This window comes from Drosophila obscura, unplaced genomic scaffold (genome assembly GCF_018151105.1).
Source record: "Drosophila obscura isolate BZ-5 IFL unplaced genomic scaffold, ASM1815110v1 contig_17, whole genome shotgun sequence".
Taxonomy (NCBI): Eukaryota; Metazoa; Arthropoda; class Insecta; order Diptera; family Drosophilidae; genus Drosophila; species Drosophila obscura.
This window is the reverse complement of record NW_024542757.1, coordinates 334,261-359,557: the sequence shown is the minus strand read 5'-3', so window position 1 is coordinate 359,557 and position 25,297 is coordinate 334,261. Positions and strand designations below refer to the sequence as shown.

At 46.1% G+C, this 25,297-nt stretch overlaps 4 protein-coding genes across 4 annotated transcripts in view; 3 read left to right on the top strand and 1 right to left on the bottom strand.

Annotated features, from left to right (window-relative positions):
- Nucleotides 1-4,623: 4,623 nt before the first annotated feature.
- Nucleotides 4,624-6,101, top strand: LOC111080390 (probable isocitrate dehydrogenase [NAD] subunit alpha, mitochondrial). The gene has a single exon (XM_022375977.2). It carries the CDS (start codon nt 4,687-4,689, stop codon nt 5,938-5,940), a length of 1,254 nt encoding a protein of 417 aa, XP_022231669.2. The 5' UTR covers nt 4,624-4,686; the 3' UTR covers nt 5,941-6,101.
- Nucleotides 6,102-10,277: 4,176 nt separating this feature from the next.
- On the top strand, nt 10,278-11,033 carry LOC111080393. The gene is made up of 2 exons (XM_041592119.1): nt 10,278-10,476; nt 10,543-11,033. Exons 1-2 carry the CDS (start codon nt 10,365-10,367, stop codon nt 10,941-10,943), a joined length of 513 nt encoding a protein of 170 aa, XP_041448053.1. The 5' UTR covers nt 10,278-10,364; the 3' UTR covers nt 10,944-11,033.
- Nucleotides 11,034-11,194: 161 nt separating this feature from the next.
- LOC111080391 (4-coumarate--CoA ligase 3) lies at nt 11,195-13,182 on the bottom strand. The gene is made up of 4 exons (XM_022375978.2): nt 12,983-13,182; nt 12,512-12,906; nt 12,325-12,441; nt 11,195-12,251 (listed from the first exon to the last, which is right to left on the bottom strand). The coding sequence occupies exons 1-4, from the start codon at nt 13,130-13,132 to the stop codon at nt 11,309-11,311; spliced, it is 1,605 nt and encodes a 534-aa protein (XP_022231670.2). The 5' UTR covers nt 13,133-13,182; the 3' UTR covers nt 11,195-11,308.
- Nucleotides 13,183-14,973: 1,791 nt separating this feature from the next.
- LOC111079057 (5-hydroxytryptamine receptor 1A) overlaps nt 14,974-25,297 on the top strand; it is a 35,709-nt gene continuing 25,385 nt past the window's right edge. Inside the window, exon 1 of the mRNA XM_041592134.1 lies at nt 14,974-15,670. The gene's annotated coding sequence lies outside the window, so the exon portion shown is untranslated. The remainder of the gene's footprint in view (nt 15,671-25,297) is intronic.

Below are 25,297 nucleotides of genomic sequence, written 5' to 3'. Positions count from 1 at the left end.
CTGCTGTGGCGGGGTGTCAATGGTTGCTGAACCAATTAGAAGCGACTGACAAAAGCCAGGGGCTAAAATGTGATATTTAATCAAGTTTGCAACTTAAAACCGAACTGCCATAACTTCACCTATTTTGGTTGGCTTAATCTGGAGCGAGGAACGCCGCGAACATGGTGGCCAATGATTTATTTCATTGTCCGGCTGGTGTGCGGGTGACAGTAATCCAGGATTTAAGTCGAAGCCCCATCCGGGCATCCGGTCCGGCGGCGCACAATGCAACCGGCAATCGAGGTGCAAACGCAACGAAAATGAATTATCCGTTTTGTATGGAATCAATTTATGTGAGCTGCAGGACCAGCCCTCATCCACTCCATCCCCCCCACCCCGAACATCCTTGCAGCTCTGTCAGGGTCTTCGCTGAGATATGCAGAGCAGCACACGGAGCGGGCAAAAACGGAACGAGATCTGGCAGCGGAGGGCGCAAACAAATGACGATTCGAAGCACATTTTGTTCTTTAACTTGAAATTAATTAACTTTTGTGCTCCCTTTTGTGGCTGTCGCCTCTCTGTGTAACGTGCAGTGGTCCGTGCAGCAAGGCACGGCTCACTCGGTCGCGTTGGTCGTAAAAAATATCCAACAATATTTAACTGTCAGAATTCGCGACTTTTTACGCTTCGACGAACGCATAAACAAACCGCACTGCGTGCACAATACTCCTCAATACTCAGTACTCGCCCTCTGACTGTGACGCGTGCATATAAATATATATATACATATATACGATTCCTATATCGATCTGTATTCCCCTGGATTTATGTGCAATTTAATTACAATTCATCAACTGATTCGATGGCTCCATTAGCTATTCTCTAACAGAACATATAACCCGGGATTAGCCCTTAAATAAACACCTAATACCAAATATCTGTTTATTTACTCACATTTACTTATTTGCTTGTGTATAATCGCTCGCCCTGTTTTGACAAACTGTTGAAAAGCTAATCAATCCACCAGAACAGGCAAATATTTACCATGTCTGCCCAGGCCGGACTCCCAGCTCGATTAAAAATGTTTATTTGATCCAGGCCCCATGAGCCTTTAAATCTCAAGAGCATTTCGCATTCCCCCACACTGCTTTGTGAATGAAATCGAGTTTCTGTGGCCTGCCACAAAGTAAGTCCACTCGAATGGCCATCGAATGGTGTGGGGGGCATCAATATTCAATAACTTTGATAAGCTCTTTAAATCGCCATTTAATTGATTGTTCTGCTGTGACAACGGGTTGACAATTAAATCCTTTATTACAAACTACTTCCTTCGACAAAAGCTTCAATTATATTGCACTCCAGAGATTTTTCCCCAAAGAGTAATCAAAGGTCTAATGAATAAATTGAAACGTTTACCCTTTTCGTAACGTGTGAGTGCGCAAGGTAAGAGTTTTCTCCAAGTAAAATATGCATTTAAATCAAATCATTTTATCGATTTTATATGGAATGACTTTTGTAATTATTTTGCGGCTTTATGTCTGTATGGGGTCCGATTTAAGTGTGTAATAATAAAGGTAGAACCTGGAAGCAATGCACATTTATGTACGTTAAATGTTCGGAAATGTGTCATTTTCCGCGGCCCTAAATCATCAAACGAGTGCCCTCTGCACTCTGCTATAAATCACACTTTAATATTCCTATTTTCAAACAGCATGCAGCGCAGCACAACGCTTTTTGTATAAATATTATATGAAATAAATGCCGCTCAATGGGGATCAGCAAATGGATGCAAGCATTTAGCCATTCGGCGATCAAATAACGCTCAATTAATCATTCAGTTGTGGTAAAAACAAGTCCTGGACAGCACTTGGCCATTGGGCCATTTGAATATTATTTTGTGGAGCTATAAATAATAAACTATTGGATGGGCCAAATCCAGGGACCAGTTGCAGGGGATTGTCTGCTTCGTCGCAATGCATCAGCTATGTACGTGCCGGGATTGCGTTCGTTGCATAGCGATTCGAACAGGTGCCTGTCTTCCCAGGCTTTTACCTGGACCTCGACGGGAATTAACAGCCAAGGGGATGGAGGAAGGGGGGCCACAATTCGATACAGATGCAGTGGGCGGCACCCAAACCTAAAACAAAATAGGAAAAAGAATAGAAATGCAAATTGTGCTGTCTGCCAGGATTCTGTTTGCATGGCGACGACGACGATGACGGCGCATCTTCAGAGCCACCTTGGAGTCGATAACTTGACTCTGACAGAGATACCCGGACCTAAGCCAGAGCAAACGAAGCATAAGCCAACGAGCGGTGAAGGAGCGGAGTCTGAAAAGACGCAGGAGACGGAGGTCAAGGGTCAGAGGAGCAAATGTCCGAGTATGCAAATATTGAACGAGACAATCAAATATGCAACAGTATTTTGCTCGTTTTTTCATTCCTTCCCTTCGGTTGCTGCCGCTGCTGCTGCTGCTGCTTGACCCGGCATTAAATTTCGAAGGGAAAACCCATTGACAAAAGGGTTGCACGTCGCCCGACTACATAAACAAGGAAGACAGTGGGGGTTTCCGGTCCTGTTCTGGGGGGGGGAGCGTTTCGGGTGGAGATTTTGGGTGTGATAAACTTTTTTGGCAAGGCCTCTCGGTCCGGGCCGACCCCCGGGAAAGCCTTAAATCAACATTCAGCCCCTAGAAATGATAAAGTTCCCTATATATTATTCATGAGTGAGCCCAAAGCACAGCCAATCAGACACAAGGGATCATAATATGCCCATTTACAGTGGTACAGTGGTACAGTGGTACAGTTGTACATGCACGGTGCACACTCGCCAAAGCTCCAGTCATTCATTTAATAGCATTAATGTGTTCGTTCGCGACTCGCGGATTACTAAATCGGAGTGCACTCAGCGGTGGGGCTGCTGATAGAATTTCCGTTTCTCTTTCATCGAAAAAGGAGAGTAATCACAGGACACACACACACATTCACCTATGTGAATATTATCCGTGCAGATAGATGCATATCCGAGACAGAGCCAGAGTCAGCAGTGGATCAGCTTACACGTGTGCGAGTGGCTCGATGGGTTTCAATGGGTTCAGAGTTACAAGTAATTTCCCCCTTTGCGCTTTCCCCAAAGCATTCACCACACACACACACAATCATTGTATGCACTTGAGAGCACACAACTTGTAAATAAGCCATGCACTTATATTGCTTTCCCTGCCAGCAGACCCTCCTCCAGCCATGATTATTGCAACTGTTCTGTGGGTAATATTTGCAACATCTTTAAACGGTTGCCAAGTGCCACAGGGGAAAGAGGGAATCCAAATCACGACCTTTAACTGCCATAGAAACGGTGGGTGGATCCCAAGCGTATCCACAGCGCCAGCTTCCTCTAGGCTTTGAAGTTTATTATTGGCCGAACTCTTGGTGGACAGATACACGGCTGATGCAAAGAGCAACGAGTAAAATAGCAGCATAATTTACAAATTGACAGTGAGGAACCATTTCAGACGGCGCTTGACACATGCTCGAATTGAATGTGCCAATCAAGGCAGTGACATCCCTGAATGCACACCCACACAACACACCCACAAGCCCACACTCCGATGAGGCCTTTGTCTCCAAAATTTCACCTCTGTCCTCGTCTCGATTTAACTTTCAATTTACTGCTGAATGAACTCGGGTCGGGGCTCGGGGCTCGGTGCTCGGGGTTAATAATAGTTAAAGTTCACACATTGTGTGGCACTTGCACTTGCAGTTCCAGTTGCAGTTCCAGTTGCATTTTGTTGTTGGCAAATGTTTACACGAACTTTTCTAAGTTTTTGGCCATTCATTGGAGCGACTTTGTTGGCCAACTGCACTTTGTTGGCTTTTATGGGCAGGAAGCTGTCAATATTGAGGCCATACGCGATAAAATATGATAGTAAACCAGAACCAGGGACAAACACATTACAGGCAGAGAGATAGAGAGACCGAGGCTCTGGCACTGGCTCGCAAGTGAAGTGAACTTAGTGAAAGGTGAATCGTAAAAGTAGTCGTAAAACTGGAATCACTAAGCATCCGCGCATTGTCTTTGGTGGATTACCAAGCGTTGAACAGCTTTCGTGCTTAATTTATAATTCTTAAATTGTAATCAGCGTTTCGCCGAATAATTACTGCATATTTATTTCAGGATTCTCATTCGCTCACCTGTCACTGCGGCCTGCCTGCCTGCTTGCCCGGAGGTTCCCTGTGGTCTGCTCTTAATGGTCTGCTGGTCCTGTTGTGTGAAAAATCACGGGCTACGCCTTATAATTGCCACGCCCACGTTGTGCAGCAAACATTTGTCTGTCGGCGGCAGTTGTTGTTTTCACCACACCCACAGCCAGCCGTTGACAAGCCATTTGTCACTTTTACACGGCCACCCAGTGGCCCACCTCTGCAGGTATCCGAGATTAAGGGATGCTGGTACTGGTACTGGTGCTGGCGCCTGCCCTTTGAATCCCACATTGACCCACTTGGATCCGCTGCCAAGGCATATTTTAACCACAAACCATTGCCGGGAATTTATGAAAATGCCATCGAAATGCTGCCAAATCGATTTGCGGCCAAGAGTTACGAAGTCAACTGTTTTCGGGAATGAACCGAACGAACACACATGAACAGTCGTTTCGAAGTCAGTTCGTACACAATACAGAATGAATATTTATAGACAAAATTTAAAATAATGAACATTGTGCGAAAGCTGCGCTCGGGCCAGCAGCGGGCAGTCCTCGGGCTTTGGCAGCGTTATGCCTCGAAGGACCACTCCAAGAATCCGCCGAAGGACCAGTCTAAGAATCCGCCGAAAGACCAGGCGAAGAATCAGTCAAAGGACTGCGGTCAGCTCCAGGCGAGCAGCATATGCGGCAAGAGTCCTGGCAAATCAGGGCAAACATCCAAGGGCTCAGGTAAATCAGACAAAGGACCCGACAAGGGAAAAGCCGACGCCAATCGTAAGAAGATAACCATGATTGATGGCGACGGCGTCGGCCCGGAGCTGACGAATGCCGTGCTGGAGGTCTGCTGTGCGGCCAAGGTGCCCATCGACTGGGACATCTTCCACGACCATCGAGCACCCGACAGCGAGGATGTGGCGCCGCAGCTGCTGGAGTCCCTGTGCCGCAACAAAATGGGCATAAGCGGACCCATCAAGAGCCGCCAGTGGGCGGACAAGCTGCGCAAGGAACTGAACCAGTTCGCGTACGTGTCCGTGTGCCACCACCTGGAAGGGCAGGAGTCGCCGTACGGCAAGTTCGACTGTGTGATCGTGCGGGACCAGTTCGAGGGGGAGTACTCGGGCATCGAGCACCGGGTGGTGCCCGGCGTGATGCAGACCATTAAGGTGAGCACCTCAGTGGGTGCCACGCGCCTCGCCAAGTTCGTGTTCGACTACGCCCTGAAGCAGAAGCGCAAGAAGATCACGGTGGCCCACAAGGCAAACATCATGCAGCTGACCGACGGCAACTTCCTCGAGGCCATGCACGAGGAGGCCGACAAGCATGTGGAGAAGGTGCGCTTCGAGGAGCGCTACCTGGACACGGTCTGCCTCAACATGCTGATGAGGCCGGAGATCAACGACATCCTTGTGTCGTCCAGCATGTACGGGGACGTCATCAGCACCATTGGCGGCAGCATGATGGGCGGCATCGGCATGTGCCCTGGCTACGCGGTCAGCCCCAAGGGCCTGCTCTACAACTGCCAAATCCAGCCGTGCGAGTGCATGGCCGGCAAGGATCTGGTCAATCCCACCGGCCTGCTGCTCGCCACTGTGCTCATGCTGCGCGAGCTGAAACTCAACGATCATGCCACCAGCATTCAGTGCGCCATCCAATCGCTGTACAAGGACTCCGAGCTACGCACTCAGGATCTGGACGGCAAGGCCAAGTGCTCGCAGTTTGTCCAGGCATTGTGTGAGATCCTGACCGGCGATGCCGACTGATGTGTACATTCGAAATTCGTGTTGAAAATGAATAGATCTTTCGCTCAGTGTACGCATTAATAAAGGGGGCAAGTCATTATCGAATTAGAGTGCTCTATTTATAATGTATTTATATGTATTTAGAGTGCAGAGTGCCATCGTACGTACTGTGGTTATATATTGTTCTATTTGCTACTAAATAAAAAACAGTTTTCACTTTACGACTGGCCGAAAAGTGCACTAAAAGTCATCGTTCGATGGGGGCTTATATGGCCGCCATATAAACGGGCACATTGTGATAATTTGCTGGGGACGGGGAACGAACTAAACACATTTATAATATGTAATTACCTCGCATTTAATTCACTCCTTTCGCTGGCCCTGGTGGGGGGTCATAAAAGTCGCCATTCGCTTGGCTATCGCCCGGCAGTCGTATATTTATATAGCCTCAGTCGTCGTCTTCGGCCTGCGTCCCGCGTCCGTGCTCTCTGCACTGCGAGGATGCTGGCTGCAGCGCATTTCGACAGATTTATGGCCGCACGGCATTAACCGCCACAGATGCCAGATGCAGTTTCCTTTGCCGGTGCCCCTCTCTCTCTTTTTTCGGCTCTTAATTAAGTTGCATTTCGAGTCCTGCCACGTGCTGTGGAGCGGGAGGGGGCAGGTCGGTACTCGGGTGCACTCTCTGATAATAAAAGCACATGTTGACATCTGCCCACAGTGTCAGGAGCCCATTATGTACCTATTTGGAGGCTATGGTGGATGTCCTGGGTGCTGGCTGTTGGCTGCTGGATGTTGGATGGTGTAGCTGCCCTTGCTCTGGGCATGGCCATGGCCCTTGGGCGGGGGTGGTGCTGGGGCTGGTGCTGGGGGAGTACCGCTTTTAGTGCCGCTTAAGCTTTTTACACATTTTCGTTTATGGTTTCTGTCGTTTCACTGTTCCACTGCTTCGCTTCGCACCGCTTCCCATGCCATACCCGGGCCCCAACCGCATCCTCAACCGCCGGGACGTGCTGTCAAGGCTGTGCCTATTAGCCCTTGCACCCCGCAGCCCACACCCCCTCCCCGACACTATTCATGGCCCTGTATCCTTTTGTTTTTCTTAAATTGGAATGTCATAAAAGTGTATGTTTGCTTATTTAAAAATCATCCCAAATAAAAAGAGGAGAAGCAAGCAAAAGGCAGCGTCGTATTGTTTCTGTTGCTGTCTTTTGCTTGCTTCTGAGCCTTGGCGCTTTCCCTTATCCGTTGTGCCTTTGCCAGGCTCCTGCTCCAGCTCCAGTTCCAGCTGCTTTTCTTGCTACTTTTGTTGCATGGTGTTGGGTGCTGGCTTCTGGTGCCCTTTCGTATCTGGTGTTTGTCTGCGTCGACTTCCGTTTCCGGTTGCACGCTCGCCATTGCCTCGGCCCTTTTTATTACTTCTGGCGCACATGCTTTGCCTGCACGTTTTCTGGTCCTGTTCTGTTGACTTTTAATGGATTTTTATTAAAAGCAAATGGGCAATGCACCAGCATGGAAATGGAAATTCAAATCATGCCTAGCAGCCAGCAAGGAGCAGAGAAGAATGCCCCTGATTGCTCTTTGCACTGCAGATGGAGATGGAGATGGAAATGCCAATTCAATTTCAGGCCCAGGGATGCCATTGTGCTGCAGAATGTCAGAGTTACGCACTTCAAAGATACTTTATGTAGATACATATTTCAGCAAGAAACGAGATATAGTCACACATCACTGGGGGATTGGCTATTGGCTATTGGGTATTGGCTATTGGGTGATTCGCTTCCTGTTTATTTCTTTGTTTTTTTTTTTCGATTGTGCCACCTTTGACCTTTTTGGATTTTCGGACCTTTTCCCTTCGATTTCTTCCACTCAGTTGGAGGTTTGTTTGTTTCCTGTCAACGCAACGAACTGCAAATATGGAGCGTAAATTGACGTTCCCTCCGGCCCCTGGCAAGACTTTCAACAAATATAAATGCCAACTCCTAATGCGACACCCCACACACCCCACACCCCGTTCGCGCGGGCAGTAATTCGGCCCGTGGGCATCATTTGCACAGCGCCCTGGTAGCAACGACCTTGACTTGATCCTGGCAGTCCTGGCAACGGGTTGAAGTGATTTGATTTAATCATCGACTGGCGTAGGCTCGGACTGGTAATGAATAATTCATTCACTCTAAAGGATTCAACTTGCCTTGGCAGTGGGACTCAGACCCCGCCCGTCCTCGGCTGATGCTGTCTGAGGAGTTCATTAATTCGAGAATCCTTTCCACTAATTTAATATCTTTGAATTTTAATTGACTTATTATAAATTAAGTAAAACGGGGGTCAAATTCTGAATGAGGACACATTCCAGAATCCTAGTAGACTAGTAGACTTTTTCCTCAGACCATCCTCCACGCTGTTGCTACTATCGAAGGTGGAGAACTTTCGCTTAAAAAGGTTTTAAAGTCATGAATCAAAAATCAACCTAAACTGCTATGCCGGCGTAGCACACAGTGGACAGCGGGACACATTGCAACTCTTGTTACTGCTACTGGCTAATTTTTGTGACCCATGGGGCAGGGTCATGAGCCAGCAGTAAACATTTGCAACATTAGCGAGCATTTTTACCTGCATCTGCCACTCCAACAGAAATGGCTCCTGCGATGATACATTGCTGGCAGCCATGCAATTAAGAATCCCCACCAACAACCGCTGTCCCCTCCACACCACCACACCACCACACTACACTTCCCCTCTGCCCCACTGCCCTGTGTGTGTGCACTTAGTTCGAAAGAGCCAGAGCCGAACTGCACTGGGATAGAGGGATAGAGGGATACGGATAGGGAGGGATAGAGGGAGCGTGCAATAAACAATGGGGAAAAGCGTTCGAGTTGACAGCGAAACACTAAAACGGTAATTGCCTGTAAACATCGTTTGTAGAGCCAGGCCGTGAGATGTGCTGTGTTGGTGGATGCGGAGGGGGAGGGGGTGCCTGTGGCGATGGCATAATTAGAAACTGAATGAGTGATTAAACCCGTCGTTCTCGCTTCCGAGTTCCAATATTAGGAACCACACAGAGTGGGAAACACCAAAGCCTAGCCAACTTATTAATGGATATATTTGTTCTGAATTTTTGATGATCCTAAAACAGCGCCAAAGAGCAGCGTGTCAAAGGAGCTAAAGCTAAACGCTCTGCAGGGCATTTCCAAATGCTTATACGACATATAAGCGATTTTGATGTAGGTTTGCGGTGCTCTAACGCAACGTTTGTTGGCCAAAGATAAGACATGGGTTTTGTGCGCCGCATGTCCATCAATCAATCAAGGTTGGCAATCGCTTCTTGTCAGAAGTCGTGGAACACATTAGAAGCGTGTCAGTGGCAGATCGCAACAGTCCATGCTCCGCACACGTGCGTGCCTCTTAAATCTAAAATTTAAAAGCGAAATCCTGTAAACCCTTTGGGATGTATGTATGTTTGTACGTATCAATTTAAAGCGCCCAAAAATGCAGCAAAATGCCACAAGCAAACTAGCAACTTCCAACGCTCCCAATAATTTGCCACAGACCACAAAGTCGGGCAGGGGCAGGGGGATGTGGTAAGGAAGGAAGAGTGAGCGAAAACCATTTAGAAAGCTGAAGAGATGCACTGTGGGCGTGGCAAGTGGCAGAAGCAGGCCGAACACCAACAGCGATTGTTCTTATGTTTATGCGCGTTTATTTACGACTCAGAATTTGAATAATTTACGATGCCGACGATGGCCGCTTAAGAATGCCATGAAGGGTGGCCCGGAATATGGGGAATGGCGTGAGAGACGACGCCATGTATGTGCGCGCCATGCAGAACAGCAAAAGGGAGCGGACAGCGCCCCATTCCTCCTCCGCCTCTCCCACCCATGCAAAGGCAAACAAAACAGGACACGAAACATTGAATTTGCTTGGCTTAGACGAGGCTCTCGGCCATATCCACAGCCAAAGCCAAAGCCACGACTACTCCGGTTCCGGTTCGGCAATTTTGTGTCGAGTGGCCAACACTTTGCATAACCCGCCCCTCCCTCTCCCATCCTCCTTGACTAACAGTGGGAGCCAGACGTTTCGCCCGAGAACAGATTGCAACAGAAATGGGCATGCGGCATGCGGCGGAAATGCCGGCGATGGCGATGAACAGAAACGGAAACACAAAATGCCACTATTAACCGGAAGTTAAATTATTGCACTTGTGATGGCAGATATTTTCATTTTCAGCTGGATTTTCCATGACAAAGGTGGCGACTGGGAAACGGTTTCTTCCCCCCACTCCAAAGAAGTGGCATCAGAATATCGTGCCCAATACAATATAAAAATATAGGAAATACAATAGAAGTAAGTTGGCTCTGCGGATCACAACAGAATAGTGTACAATAGGAGCCACAACTCATTCCATTTGGGGGGGAAGCAAAGCGAAAAGTTTAATCAAGTCCTGGAAAATGTCTAGTCTAACAAATGACATGTACTACGCAGAAATATCTTGTCCCGAAAGAAGGCGCACGATTCTGCGAGGCTTCTTTAGCCCCACGATCGAAAACATTTTCGATGCAGGTACGTGCTGCATGCTGCATGCCACACCAATTGAATTATTGAATTTCACGATCAGTCGTTTTGCAGCCGCTCAAATTGGCATCACGGGCCAGTATTTGATCAGTGCTAAGGACAACACCATCATTGGGGACAAGTTCGCGTTGCGCTATCTTCTGGAGCGGAACCACATGATCCTTGTGTGCGACTCCTTGGATTATCGCCACCCCGCAAAGGTTTCCCTAGAAGTTGCCGGCGAAACTACCACCGAAGAGGAGCAGCCTCTGCAGTTGGATATGGAACAGGACCTGGAGGACCTGGAGCTCACAAGTTCGGAGAAGGAAATGTTGCACCGGGTGGTCGGCTGGGCTGTTTATCGACTTCAGCAAGTTCCTCTCGAGACAAACACACTCGGCATCAGGGAGTCATCGACCAGGTGGTTGAACGCATTCAGAAAGTTCCTCTCGAGACAAACACACTCGAGCGTCTAATATGAATATAAATTCAAAATTAAATGCTCCCCCCTGTACGACCGAATAAAGCTGGCGGCTATCTGTTTTAGATAGTCGAGGTATCTTTCAGATAGCGACAGATATTGAGTACTTTGAATACGGGTATGACTGAGGCACTGCGCACCTTGAACCCCGGATATCAATGTACTCAAAACATTTGAGAGATAATCAAACAAATGAATGGACTGCCAGCAGATATCAAATTAATTAATTTCAAAATCTATCTGGACTTATAACGATTTAAGTTCTGTTTATTCGAACACAAAGAATGCTCTTCTTTTGGTAATTTGTATGCTAAAAATTTATATGATATTCCCTATTGGTGTACGAGTGAAGAGATCGAATCACTTGGAGCGCTCATCGAAGATATTTCGGGCCTCACTCCTCATGACCTTGCCATTCACATTCGTCGGGATGTGGTCGACGAAGACAACGCCGGCATTGAGCTGTTTGTAGTCCACGACCACCCGCTGGGCCACATAATCGATGATCTTCTGGGCGGTGATCTCGAGGCCCTCCTTTCGGATGACCAAAGCGCCGGCCGCGTCGCCGTAGCGCTCATCCCGCACGCCCACCACGCACACATCCTCGATCTCTGGCAGCTCGGCGATGATCTGCTCGATCTCGTTGGGCCAGTAGTGCTTGGACTTGTACTTCAGCAGGTCCTTCTTGCGGTCCACCAGATACAGGTTGTTGTCCGCGTCGAAGTAGCCCAGATCCCCAAGATTGATCCAACCGTCCTCCAGGGTGGCGGCAGTGTCCTCCGCGTTGTCCAGGTAGCCCAACCACTTGAGCCCGATGTCGATGAGCACCTCGCCCACTTCGTTGACGCCCAGCGGCTGTCGGTTCTCGCCGAGGATCTTGATCCGCATGCCAGGCCCCAGGCGGCCCACGGAGTTCTCCAGACTCTGGTCGATGTTGACAGTCACGATGCCCGTCTCGGTGGTGCCATACGAGAACATGATGTAGCACTTGGGCAGCAGGGCCTGGCACTTGCGCAGCAGGGCCAGCGATATCCAGCCGCCGATCACAAAGGAGATCTTCAGGCTCTGCAGAGTCTCCGCGGTGGCCAGGGGACTGGTGTACAGCTCGTAGGCCTGCCACGGTGCCATCGCGATGCAGGTGACCTTGTACTTTTGCACGATGGCAGCGGCATTCCCGGCGCTGAAGGGCTGTTCGGAAACGATGCGGGTGAGTCCGTATATGAGACTCATTACCATGATCGAGAATCCAGTCATCCAATCAATGGAGGCGCTGGTGTACAGCACATCGTAGCTGAAGCAGAAGCTGCAGACGCACAGGAATCGGGGTTAGGGCGGGGCATATGCCATTTGGCAGGGTAAGCGGGGGGTCAACTCACGAATTGGTGCTGCAGAGGTGACGATGCGAGAGCATCACAGCCTTGGGCAGGCCTGCGGTGCCCGAGGAGCACAGCACCACCGCTGTTTGATCGCCGCCAGTAGCCAGAGGCGTAGGCCTGTCAATGAAGCGAAAGGAATACATCCGGAAATCTTTGAATAACTCTCATATCTACACTTGTAGCTCACTTGTAGCTTGCCTCTGCGGGATGGGGCTTTATCAGATCCTCGACACTGGGCACACCCTCCACGCGACCCGTCAGGGTGATGATCTTCGGCGCCCAGTCCTTGCAGATGTCCTTAATGGTCTCATAGTCTGAGGCGTCGCAGAACATGATCTTGGGCTTGGTGACGGAGTAGAGTCTGGCGACAACCTGTGGCTCCCTGCTGCTGTTGATGGCATGGAAGGGGGTCGTGTTGAAGAAGCAAGCGGTCGCCACGGGCATAACGTAGGTGCTGCCCCTGCCAATGATCCCCACCCTGTCCTCGTGGGTCAGACCCTCGGCCCTGAAGTAGAGGGCAATGCGGCTGGCCAGGGCGAGCACATCGCCATTGGTGAGGACTGTGTCGTCGTCGGCGGTGATCTACTTTTATATAGGGATGGGATCTCATCAAATCCAGTCCTCCCACGAGTCCCTCGATCGTCGCTGTATCCCTTACCTGAAGGACGTTGGTCGCCCAGCATTTCAGGGAGTTGTACACCACCTGGCCGACCGAACAGTTGTAGTCGTACAGCGTGGACCTGGGCACGCCGCTCCAGATCTTCGTTTCCTTGTCGTAGGATGTCGGAAAGATGGCCCGGGCCGTCATATTGCTGGAATCAAAATCAAGTTTGCTACTGACGGCCCACCACCCCACCAGCGTCTTTATATATCTGCACCACTACAGCGGGTGAGCCAATGGGAACATTCCATCGTTTCTGCACCCTGTACACATCTGCATATGTGCCACACATAAATGTGTCTTTATCAAGCGTCTTTATATACCATTATCACTAATCGAGCCAGTCCAAAGTTTATCCAAACATTTGCTCGTATCCGAGAGATTGGGTGGCATTCTAATTCTTTGAATCAGCGAGCCATCAGCTGAGTTCTGTTGCGGACTCCCGCGCTAATCTCAAGTTTTAATTTCCGTTTGCGATTGGCAGGGGGGTGGGGAGTGACTTCCGTGTGTTTGACGCCCTTGATGTTTAAACTAGATGATTGTACCGGGAACTGTACCCCCCACCACCACCCAGTATGTCGATGATTAAGCCGAAAGATTAAAAATATTAGTTCGAAGACTCTCTTTAGAGATGAGAAATTGAAAGCCCAATACTTTTGGTATCTTTTGCTATGTTTATGGCATAAGCATATCTACTTATAATAATAATAATAAGTGGATTTAGGGTTAGTGGTATTTTCATCTTGCCAGATTTTCCTCCTCATGTATTTTACACATTTAATAAAATTCACCTAAATTCAACATGCATTAATATTTAATTATATTTTAAGGAATTTCCCGAAAAAAGTTTCGCTTTAAATGAACTCCGCTCGACTTCCACTTTGTTGTTTGTTGTTGGTCCCGCATTTTATTGCTATAATAATTTGGTGTGCCACGCCCTGTTGCGCCATTTGCATGGTGTGGCAGCATCCCAAACTTCCGCATCCGTTGTGGGGTCCGCATGCATATATTTGCATCACATTACAGGGCCCCTGCCGCCTTCCTTTTGGCCCTCTGGCTGGCCAAAAGAAACCAAAAGAGTTTAAAGTGTTTCTGAATTTGTGTGCTGGAAAATGAGCAAGGAGCACAGGGCAAGGAATGGGCCCAAACGGTCCTGGCGTCCAATATGCTTCTGCTGATTGGCATGCAAATAAGGAGTCGGCAGACATTGCCCCCCCGTCTTAAATCTTTAAAATGAGCAAACGCATCCTCGTGCATTAGTGGGAGGGATTTTGATATCGATTTGATTGGCGGTTTTCGGTATTCGCTCCTGTGGCTTTTCCATTCAGTGGTCACTTTGCCTACTCATGCGGCTAAGCCGGCGATGCGTCTCACCTGAAGCTGCACCGGTATTGTTGTTTAGGCTACTTCTATTGTGGCGCCAATCTAATTAATTTCCAGCGCTGCGACGCGACGCCAGCGTGTCAGTGAGGTGGAAAAATTTGTTGTTAATTGAATAAACAGCCAATGGCTAATAGGAAGCTACAACTGCCATGAATACAGTAGCGTATGCGCTCTCTACGCTGATAACAGTGATAAGATAAGAAATTGATTTAATTACGAGTATGTGAAGCTTTCCACCACCGCCCCGCCCCTTAACACACCCCTTACAAGAGCTACAGCGAGCCCCTGACCACAGACACCAAACAGAGAACAAATAGTGAAATTTGCTTTGCGCCGTTATCACTCGTATCACTCTTATCACACTTGTTGGCGGTCCCACCACGTGTTCGATGTTTTTACCCCTCCCTGCCCCACGAAAACTGTCATATATCTTGCATACGGACACTGCGCAGGCGCGGAGAGTGTTCCACTGCCGAGGCGTTCCGCCAAACATCGCGCCATTCATAAAAGGCGGCGTAGGATGCTGCTAGGATGCTGGACGCCAGGACGACAGTCGGTTGTCTGGGGACTCGGGTACGTTCACACAGTTTGCGGTGATTCTTACAACGAAGCGGTTGCAGCAGCAGCAGCAGCAGCAGTGGCGCTCAGTTTGAACGGAGAACTCAAACGAAACGAAAGACCAAGATTCAGAAGGAGCATTCATGAAGAAATTCGATTTGTGCCAAAGAGACTTGAGAGATTGATGACTGCTTGATGAGATTATCAGCTCAGATGTCCCTAAAGGATTGTTAATCGTGCAACGAATCGTGCGTATGGGCCAGGCCGAGTTGGGAAGTTAGCAAAAAGCCCAAGCAGAACGAATATACACGCGAAAGTTTCGCTCAAGTGTTGTTAAGTGTCGCAAAGTTCGCCGTGATAGTTAAGTGTGCTCGCCAATTCAGTTTACTCACACGTTGGCCTTTTCCGCAAAAGTTTTCCCGGCCAGAAACCCACTGCCCAGGCTCACATCCGTCCTTTTCCTGCCTGCCTGCCTGCTTGCCTGCCTTCCTTGCTTCCTTCCTTCCTTGTCCTGCTGTCAAAATGTTGTGCCCAGAACAATTGAAGTTTTGACAACAAAATTTAGTTAAGCAAAGCTGCACCCATTTCATATTCTCCTTTTTTTTGCGCTGGGAGTGGAGTGGCGGCAAATTTCTGGTGAACTTTTGGCAGCCTGTCGGTGTGGCTTTGGTTAACTAGAGAGTGCCACACGAGCGCCACCCCCCCACCCACAAAAGCGAACAGCGGGAACGTGTGATGTGAATGGTAAGTGCAGCCGGTGGAGTCCACTCTTAATCCGTTTACCGATTTTGAAATAGTTGAAATGAAAAACTGAAATGCCCTCGCACTTGTGGACAGGTCACAGTTGTTCAATTATATTCTTAGAGCGATGCGAGTGACGTTTGGTCCCAGAACTAAAAAAAATACAACGATCCGCACTCTATGGCTAATAGTTATTTGAAGCTCTACAAATGCATCAGACATTAATTTTAGGGCACTGCTCGCCTCGACCTGCGAACGTTTCTTATTTATTTTAAAATTGTTTATTCTCTCGAACTCTAGAAACTCTACAGAAAGTTGGATGGCTGAAATTGTTTCCTTTCGGTGCGAGTGAAGAGCAAAGGTGTAAGCTCTGATTGCATTTTCTTTGATTTGGGAAATCATAGTAATTTTTTGTGTTGTGTGTGGAATTTTTGATGGCAAAATGGTGTACGCCATGAGCGCAAATGGAAGTTGCATTTTTGTAAAGAAAATTTAATTTATTTCCAATTTGTATCCATGGGATGAATCTTTTTTTTTTTGCTGTGTACGGACATAACTTTTTTAAATAAAAATGACCGAGTAAAAGTTTCAAGCTAAATGCATTTATATATATATATACATATACACGACTATTTAAATTGCATGCGAAGTACAGAAAGCTTTTATATCAAATTTAATTTCACACATACACAAAATACTCTGTGGTGCAAAATTTCAGGGGGAAACGAACATGGCCCAAAGGTGCACAAGAAGAGCAACACGACACACAATGCCACACGCACTTGCCAGACTCTTGAGATGCTCTTTGAAAACATTTCGCCAGTCATTTGCATGCATTCTTTTTGTGGTAATTGTTGCCTTATGGCTGCCCACAGAAGCAGGCGTCAGTCAGATACAGACACAGCCACAGACACAGACATAGACACATACTCCACATCCACATGTTCGGTCCTTAAAGCCGCATAAATATGCCCACAACTGTGGACAAGCAAGCGGAGAGCGAGTGCCCTGTGGTCAGTGGAGAATGTGTGTGGGGGAATGGGTCCGTGCGTGTCGCATCTATAATTAAGTGAATCCAAAGCATGCCAGAGCCCTCCCATTGGAAGGCTGGCACCAAACATGAGGAACAATCGGAAATGACGTCTTGGTCGGTCGCCATCTGGGTGTGGCATTTCCACGGTATGGCAGTGAAGTCGTAAATTGAGATATTTAAGAAACAATTTAAGGTTCATTCTCGTACAATTAGCAGGTGAATTTCTCGTAATAAGTCATCTCTGACATTGGGATGTATGCTATTCAGAATTATTCTGGACATTGTTTCCCTTTGTGTGTAAATCAGAGGAAGGCAGATGGACAGACAGATAGATGGACATATGGGAACACACACAAAGGCACATGGCCAAGAGCAGTTCCTGGCCAAATCAATTAAATTAGCCGTAATATACGGCAAATGTTTGCCTAGTTTGAGTCTGGCACTCGGAATTCACTCTCAGCATATTACAGTGTCCTTGTTTGTGCAGGGGGTGTGTGCGGAGGTGGCTGCTCATGAGTAATACGCACACATAATTATGAAAAATACACACAGACGTTAGAGCTCAGATCCAGGGAACTGCCACAGTGAATGCTCGTTAACATAAACAAAATATGATGATGTTTCCTCCTCTGTATCTCGGCATCTCTGCATCCCTGCTGTTTGTTTGTATTCTTTGGCATGGGCTAGAGCACCAATTAATGCTCATTCGCATCTGCATAAGCCCGGAACACAGACAGAGCTCAGAGGGAGTCCATGCTATGCTCTGCCCTTAAAACAACATTCATTTTTCCGCAAGCATCCCATTGCTCGCAGGCCAAAGAAAATAATTACAAGGCGCTGACCGTTAGCACAAAATTGTAATGCTAATAAACAGCCATGGAGGAGAGATATGGCTGCAGCCTGGACCTGGAAATAAACTCGTAATGACCTGTTAATGTGCCGCATCTGAGGCTGAATTGAGCGTGGATTGGCCAATTATGGAGTGTGCCTTTACGATGAGAGTTAAGCCAACTTATGAGCTCTGAATAATGCAGATAATTACCCTGCAACAAATTAAATCTATGCACATACTCGTAGCTATATGCAGTACATAGGTACACACATCCACAGTCAATGTGTCGTTGTTTGTATATTTATTGTCCACAAGTCAATGATCTGCCAAAGCTAATTCCATTTGAAATTAGATACAATCGCGTAGGTTGTACGTATAACTTTTTGTCTAGTTGCACCCCATTCGAGATACAAAACAAAGAAGGGACACAAAACGATTACATAAAGAACAAATCTGTGATAAATTCGCAAGAGACAAAAAAAGAAAAATAGCCAGCAAACGAGCCACCAAATAAAGAAAATCAACGAGCACGAATGAAAGCATGAAAATTATTGCCAGCCATATTTTTGCTGGCTCAGAGGCTTTGGCTATAGCTTTAGCTTTGGTTTTTGCTCTCGCTTTTTGTGTAGTTATGGACTGTGTGGCATAGACCGACGCACACGAGGCACAAAGCTTAAATAAATAAAATAAATCAAAAATGTAAATCAACACTCGAATTTATATCTATATATACATTCATATATACACACATATGTATAGAGCAGAAGCTGCTCCTGGGATAATAATTTGCACACCCACACACACTCGGGAGTGTGTGGTGAAAATGTGGGCTGAGGGAAATTCGACTCTCATTAAATTGGTCTGTCTTTTGCTGTTGAGCATCCATTGCCTGTGCTCCTCATGCGGTTTGTCATTTGGATGCCGCCTCTATAATAAATGAAATCAGGACAAAGCATTCATTTATGGCCAGAAGAAATGTTTGGTTCCCGAGTGTCAAACAAAATATTATATTATGTCCACAGGCCATACTACAAAAGCCCTTCTAACGAAGCATTTATTTTATTTTACGACTAGTTTTCTGTTCGTCTCTCTTTTTTTCTGTAGCTTTTTGTAGCTTTTCCTGGCAATAACTCAACGATTGAAAATGTCTGATTTAAGGAAAAACTCTTATTTATTTACTTTACTATGCTGTCTGGGAAGGGAAAATGTTTACATAGGAGAACCAAGAGAAGAACGTAAATAGAAACAAAGCAAAATTCGAGGGAAATTCAAGCGTTTTAATTATTGCAACTTCTTTAAAATAAATACGAATTTCGCTGAACCGTAATGATTGCGTTTGGTGATTTCCCCTGGAGACACTCACTCTCCGGTCTCCCTAAATCGAGCATTGAGTTGCCTTTGACGAGCGAGAATATCTTTCATTGGAGTTTTCGTCATGGAATACACACGAAATGCTCTTAATTTCGTCTTCATTTTATGCCCGCAGCACTGTCCTGTCGGGCACCTCTTCATTTCATTTGACAAACTGAAACGTGACAAGGAGGATGTCGCAGGATGGACAGACAGATGGGCTGTTGCATTGGCATCCTTTTTCCTTTTCTTTCTGTTTTTTTTTTATACACCTGTTTATAATTCCGGGGGGGAAACCACTCCACTCCACACCACTCCACATTTTTATCAGCATCATCACGGCATCTTGCATTTCTGAGAGGAATTGTCGTCTCATTTCTCCGTTCGCGCTCCATTCCATTTTTATCATCTGAATGCTACACCACCTTCATTACCATCCTTAATTCCATTCGTTTTCCACCTTCTTCCTCCGCCGTGATAGCCGTTGTACACTGCCTTTTGGCAGCGGCTTGTCATTCAATTTGACGCCACATTTATTCACTTTTTTCTCTCTCTTACTTTGGGTTTGGCACTGGTCGCCACTTTTTCACTCGCCATTTACATACTTTCTCTTTAATTGCTTCGTTATGGGCCGTGCCTGTACTTGTGCTTCCTGTATTTTCGGTGCGTATACTTAATACGTATCCTTCCTCGCGGCTGATGTGTTTGTTGTCCCCCAGGTAATTAATGTATGATCACTACTTGTCCGAGTATTCCCTTTGGTGCGCCCACTTTCGGCCTTTTGCCCTTAAATTATCTCCAACTGGCCGTTTATCCTCCGTCACATACTCATCGTCGGTTCACTTGTTTCCCTTGAAGTTGAACATCCACTGCTAAGTGTTCTCACTGAAGTTCGTATCTCTCGAAAGGTATTATATATTAAAATGTATTGTTTTTTGCTTTATAAATTCTGCTCAAATTGTTGTACAAATATTTTGAAGTAAACAAGAAAAAGGATTTTGGGGCAGTCGTGTGTAGGCTGGCTGTCCTGTCGGGACTCATTTCTTTGCTTTTTGCCATAATTTATGTTGGCTTGACTGGAGTTTTCAGTTGTTCTATTTAGAAAGTATGCCTCTGACACATTTCAAGGCAGTTTTCCGGCTTACAATGGTTGTTGTTTTGGTTTTCCACTATTTCCATGTACACAAGAGAAATAGTGCAAGAGAGAGAGAATTAAATAGAGAAGGAGGGGGAGAGAGAGAGACAGCAACCATTTGGCACGTTATTCAGTTTAGTTTTTGTTTTTCTATTATTTTTGCAAAAATTTCTATCCAGCATAAATTTTGTTGGCAAGCGAATTCGTCGACAGGCTTCTAAGTGATTTTATTTGTAATTTTTACACAGAGACAAAGAAAGATATATACAGGGTCAGGGAGAAAGAGAGGAAAAGGAAAGCTGACCATGCACTTGGCAAAGAATCATTCGTACAAACAAACTCGCTTCGACTTTCATTTGCTTAATCGTCAGTGGGGACTGGGGACTGGGAAGTGGGACCCGCATTGATTGCTGCTCCATGGCCTATTATCCCTAAGTGCTTATCATAATTTGCGGAGTCGCTTCTCTCCGGCGCTGGAGCCTGTAGACCGTAGTTCTGGCGGACAAGCGTATCGTATCCCATGTCCCAGTGCCATATAAAACTCCGCCTGCGCTGTGCATATCCGTAAGTCGTCTTAGCGTTGAAAGAAATCCCCCAGGGAGACGAGGGGAAATGGATTTTGCAATGCCATGGAAAAGCTAAGACGAAAAAAAAGGAAATAAGAAATCAGAAAAGAATAGAATGAAAAATGTGTTACAGAGTGGTTCCCAGAGTTTAAAGATGCTTAAACTTATGTTTTTTGTCTCTTGATTTATTCCCATATTCTTGGCTAAAGGTATTTGCCACATTTCATTAAAATTTCCTCTTGTTACACTGATTGGAATCGAATCGAATGGACTTTAATTAGTGCCCACATAAATTTATAAATTGAGATATTTATTTATTGAGTTACATGGAAAAACAAAAGCCAATTTGAATTTTTATTTAAAAATAATGTATTGCACACAACAATTTCCTGTTTTTTCTGAACATTTCCAATTTCCCATTACACTTCTATTATTAACACAAGCAACAGCACAAAACAAGGGTACAATTTTTTTTTGCTTAAAGGAAAAATACAAATACAACTTTCAATCAATTAAAGCTGAGTTCAAAATGTTGAAGTGGATATTTATTCGGATTATTAATCCATAACAAATTTCGTTATAAATTGATTGGAAAAAGTATCTGCGAGTGCAACGGAATATTCATTAAGCGATAAAAATGCATATGCATATGTATGTTCATAAATATCAATAGATATACATACGTCTTAAATGCATTCAATCATCGATGAACGATTTGTTTGAATCGATTTCGTTCACAGAATCCAGAGAATATTCATATTATATTCGAGTTCATTGGCCGCTTGTGGACCCTGTGGGCAAGTCTGAGATCCTGTCTGAGCGGAGAAAGCGCATAAAATTAAATAAAAATCAAATATGAAATCCTTTTAAGCCGGCTGAGCTTCCACACAGCCACCGCAGAGGCTTTTTCGGGGACCAAGTGAAAAGAAAAAAGGAAAAAAGAAAAGAAAAGAAAACTGCAAGTTTTTTCGACATTTTTCGTTTCCCACTTCTGTGGTGTGTCTCCCCCACTTCGTCTCCCTCTCTCTCTCTCTCTCTCTCTCACCCTCACTGTCCCCAGCGATTTTCCAGCTTTCTTTCCCGCTTGAGGGATGTGTGTTTCCTTATTTATGTGCTCGCCTACATCCTTCTTCGCCTTAAACTTGGTACTACTATCGTTTTGAACCTTTTGTTCTGGTTGAAGTAAATCGGATTATTTTCGGGGGCGCCCTGAACCAATTTATGAAATTAAAGGACCTTGATATATTTTTAGAATTTGCAAACATTTTTATGAATTTTGTTTCCAGCGTCTCTAAGTGAGCCATAATCTAAAGTACAGCAATTGTTCAATTTTTTTCACCGCACTTTCTCTTGCACTTTCCGAATTTCTCCTCACTTCTGAAGATGTTTCGTACTTTATTTATTTTTTTGTTCTTCCATATCCATGATTTCCATTAGTCTGCAAGTTTTTCAAAAAGTTTTCAGTTGCAGTTTTTCTGGTCGTCATTTTTCAGATACAATTTCGTAAGAAATTTTTCATGGACTTTGGGATTGAATGATTCAATGTTTGTCGCCACTTTGACACAAGAAAATTTCCACTGATTTCATTATTTATTCTAATTTGTTCGCGCTCCCTCCACTGGGAAAAGTATTGCGATTGGCTTTCGTTTGAAAATGAAATTGCAAAAGTTGTGCACGACTTTGCACTGCTTTCCACTTATCTTCAGCATTTCCGTTCGCTCATCAGAATTTAAGTATTGAAATCGGATTTAAGTGAAGAGGTGGCGCCACCGGAGAGGCTTGTCACCACAAATGCCAGCGGCAAGCATCACGGCCACCATTGCCACCCGCAGGGCTTTTGCGGCTGCCAACAGAGCTACGCAATATTCGCATTCATCTGCCAACAGGGCAACGCCAATATTCGCATTCATCTTCATTTTAACCCCCATTGAAGTGCCTTTAACTTGGCTTTTTTGGGGATTCGTGTTTTATATTTGTTTTATTTTATGTATATATTCTTATTTATGCGCCGCTGTGTGCCTACGTTTATCTTCACTCCAAGATACGCTACCCTTTGGCCCTGGACTTATCGGATTTCTCGTTTTCCCATGGCTTAATATCTACCGCGAAGCATAATGTCGTCATTTATTTCCTGGAGCAAATAAATATGGTTCGTGCATGTGTTTTTCAGCATCACATTTAAATATATATGCATGCAAACGGAAGATTTGTTTCCTGGGACCGGGGCCTGAGTTCGTTTTTTTGTAAATTGCCGTGTAAATTCTTGCAATTTATTGCCTTCTTTTGGGCATCATTAATGGCCTTATTGAATTTCGACCAAGTACTTACTTTCCATCCAGCAGAGGAGTTTCCCAAGTGTCAAGCTCTGTTTTTTGTCGTTTGCCAATTGGAAAGGGGCAGCTGTCAGATTTAAATGGGGGAGTTTGCTGGTCTTTCCATCGATAAATAATTCATAAATACAAAAACACACACCCATATTTTCCAATACGCTGGAATATTGAAGGAAAAATGAAAACACATTAAAATAAATCCCGAAATCGCGCAACATCGAGACTGTCAACGGCACAAGCAGCAGCCAGCCGCAAGGAAAGTCGACAGGCGACCTCATTTCAAATTAGCCCACTCACACCCACACACACACACAAACACACACACAAATAAGCTTACACACTCACAGATACACGCCCACATACCCACACTCAGATTTATGCTCTTCAAGGGTAGCCTGGTCGCAGCAAAAAAATTCCACCACAAGCGCATAAATACCAATACAAATGCGAGCATAATGCAATATAATAAACGTCAAGAGCAGAATTGGGAGCACAAAAAGAGGGGATGCGGATGCCTCCTTGCTTTTTGGGGCAGCATTCGGTGCTGGGGCGCGTTCTGATTGCGTGCTGATAACCCTTTTTCAACTTTTTGCGGCAAGCTCTTGTTGACAGCGCAAAATCTGAAGCATCCACACACGCACACAGACTGATATTCAGAGTTAACCAAGTTAAATCCAATTTGGCTTACAAGACATTGTCACTCCGCAGCAGAGGCGGTGAGGAGAAATCCCGAGGGAATTTTCCTGATTAGTGTGACCGAAGCCAGGGGCCAGGCCAGGCACTTAACCCTCCTCTCCGCACTGGCCCACATCGTTGCATAAGCTGATCTGAAAATTGCACATACAAAGATTATGTGGCTCTTAGGCTCATAAATGCTGCGTCTCATTTAAGCCACAGGACAGCGACAGAACCAACAAAACTTAATCTGCAAGCGACAGGCGGCAGGCGGCAGGCATCAGGCAGCTTCCGCTCATTAGCCAAGAACATGTGGCACGGATCCGCGTCACTTGCCAGCCGCCTATCAGCGCTGTCAATGTCGATGCTGTGGCGGCATCCGCAAGCCACAAAATCCGTACAAAGAAATGCCATAAAACGCCAGCCGCAGTCAAAACAGCAAAAAACGTTGAAATGAAAGCCAAATGCGGCTATGGCAGAGTTGGGCAGCGCAAATTTAACGCAGGAACAGCCTCTCCCCAGGGAGTGGGGCGTAAAAATGTTAACATAATTCATTCTGGGCGACAAACGACTTTTAATTAAAATTATTTAAACGTTCCAAGGGTATTTTCATATGCTGCAAGGATGTGTTGTGCCATCTGCCATTAAAAAGCAAAGCTTAGAGCCAATAAAGACATTCGAATGGATTGCAGTGCATGAAAGATATTCAAAGGAATTAAGCGAGAGGAAAGCTAGCTTGCAGAAATCCGTGTCCTAGCAGTCAAATTGATGGACCAAAAGTCGATACTGTCATTCGAATCCGTGGGATTCTGAAGAAATTCAACCACAAAGAGAGTCAGAGAGAAATCCTTATCCTAGATCCAAGCTAAGAAACAAAATCCTCATTTCTCAGGCACTTTAGAGACGCAAAGTGCCTCGTCTTGTCTCGTCGCAGAGACTGAGACTGTGGTAACGGTGTCATGTTGCAGGGGATTGCAAATTAGCGTGGATTGCGCACTTTTTGTCAAGAATCCCCCACCTGAACGGCACAAAACAGAGCCCTGCCAGCGCCAGCGCCAGGCCACGGCAAGCAAACAGTGGGCGAAGAGACACTTCATGACATGTCGCCATTCTGACAGCCATGGAGCAGCTGTTGACACACTCTGCAAGCGGCAGGGCAATACGCCCCGTGCAACATGTACAACATGTCGTATAAGTATTTTAATTAAGCATCAAGAGGCGCACAAAAACACACACAAGCACGGAGCAGGCAGCAAGTTTCGCGTTTTAATTAAGACCCACTAAACTACTCGTAAGACAGGAGGCGAGTGCCATCGCCATCGCCATTGCTCAAGAGGAGGCTTCCTTTTGGCTCCACCCGCGGGTCCGCGAATCGGAAAGTTTCCATTTAAGGCTAAACTCACAGTTTAAATTTAATTTACTTGGCGCACAAAACTTGTGGCAGCAGCTGCGTTGCAGAACACAAAAAACGGGGTACAAAAACAACAGCAACACGTCATGTGGATTACTCATACGACACGTGTGCGCGTGGATGTATTTCTGTGGACGAAACGAGGATGCGGATGCGGCTGTGGATGAAGCCAGAACTGAAATATCAGCGAGCCGGGACCTCAGGCGACAGGTGGCGGTAAAAACACAAGCAGCAGCTACGACCCGAACCGACGCCTAGAAAAACAGGCAGAGTACACGATCCAGGGCCCACCAGCTTC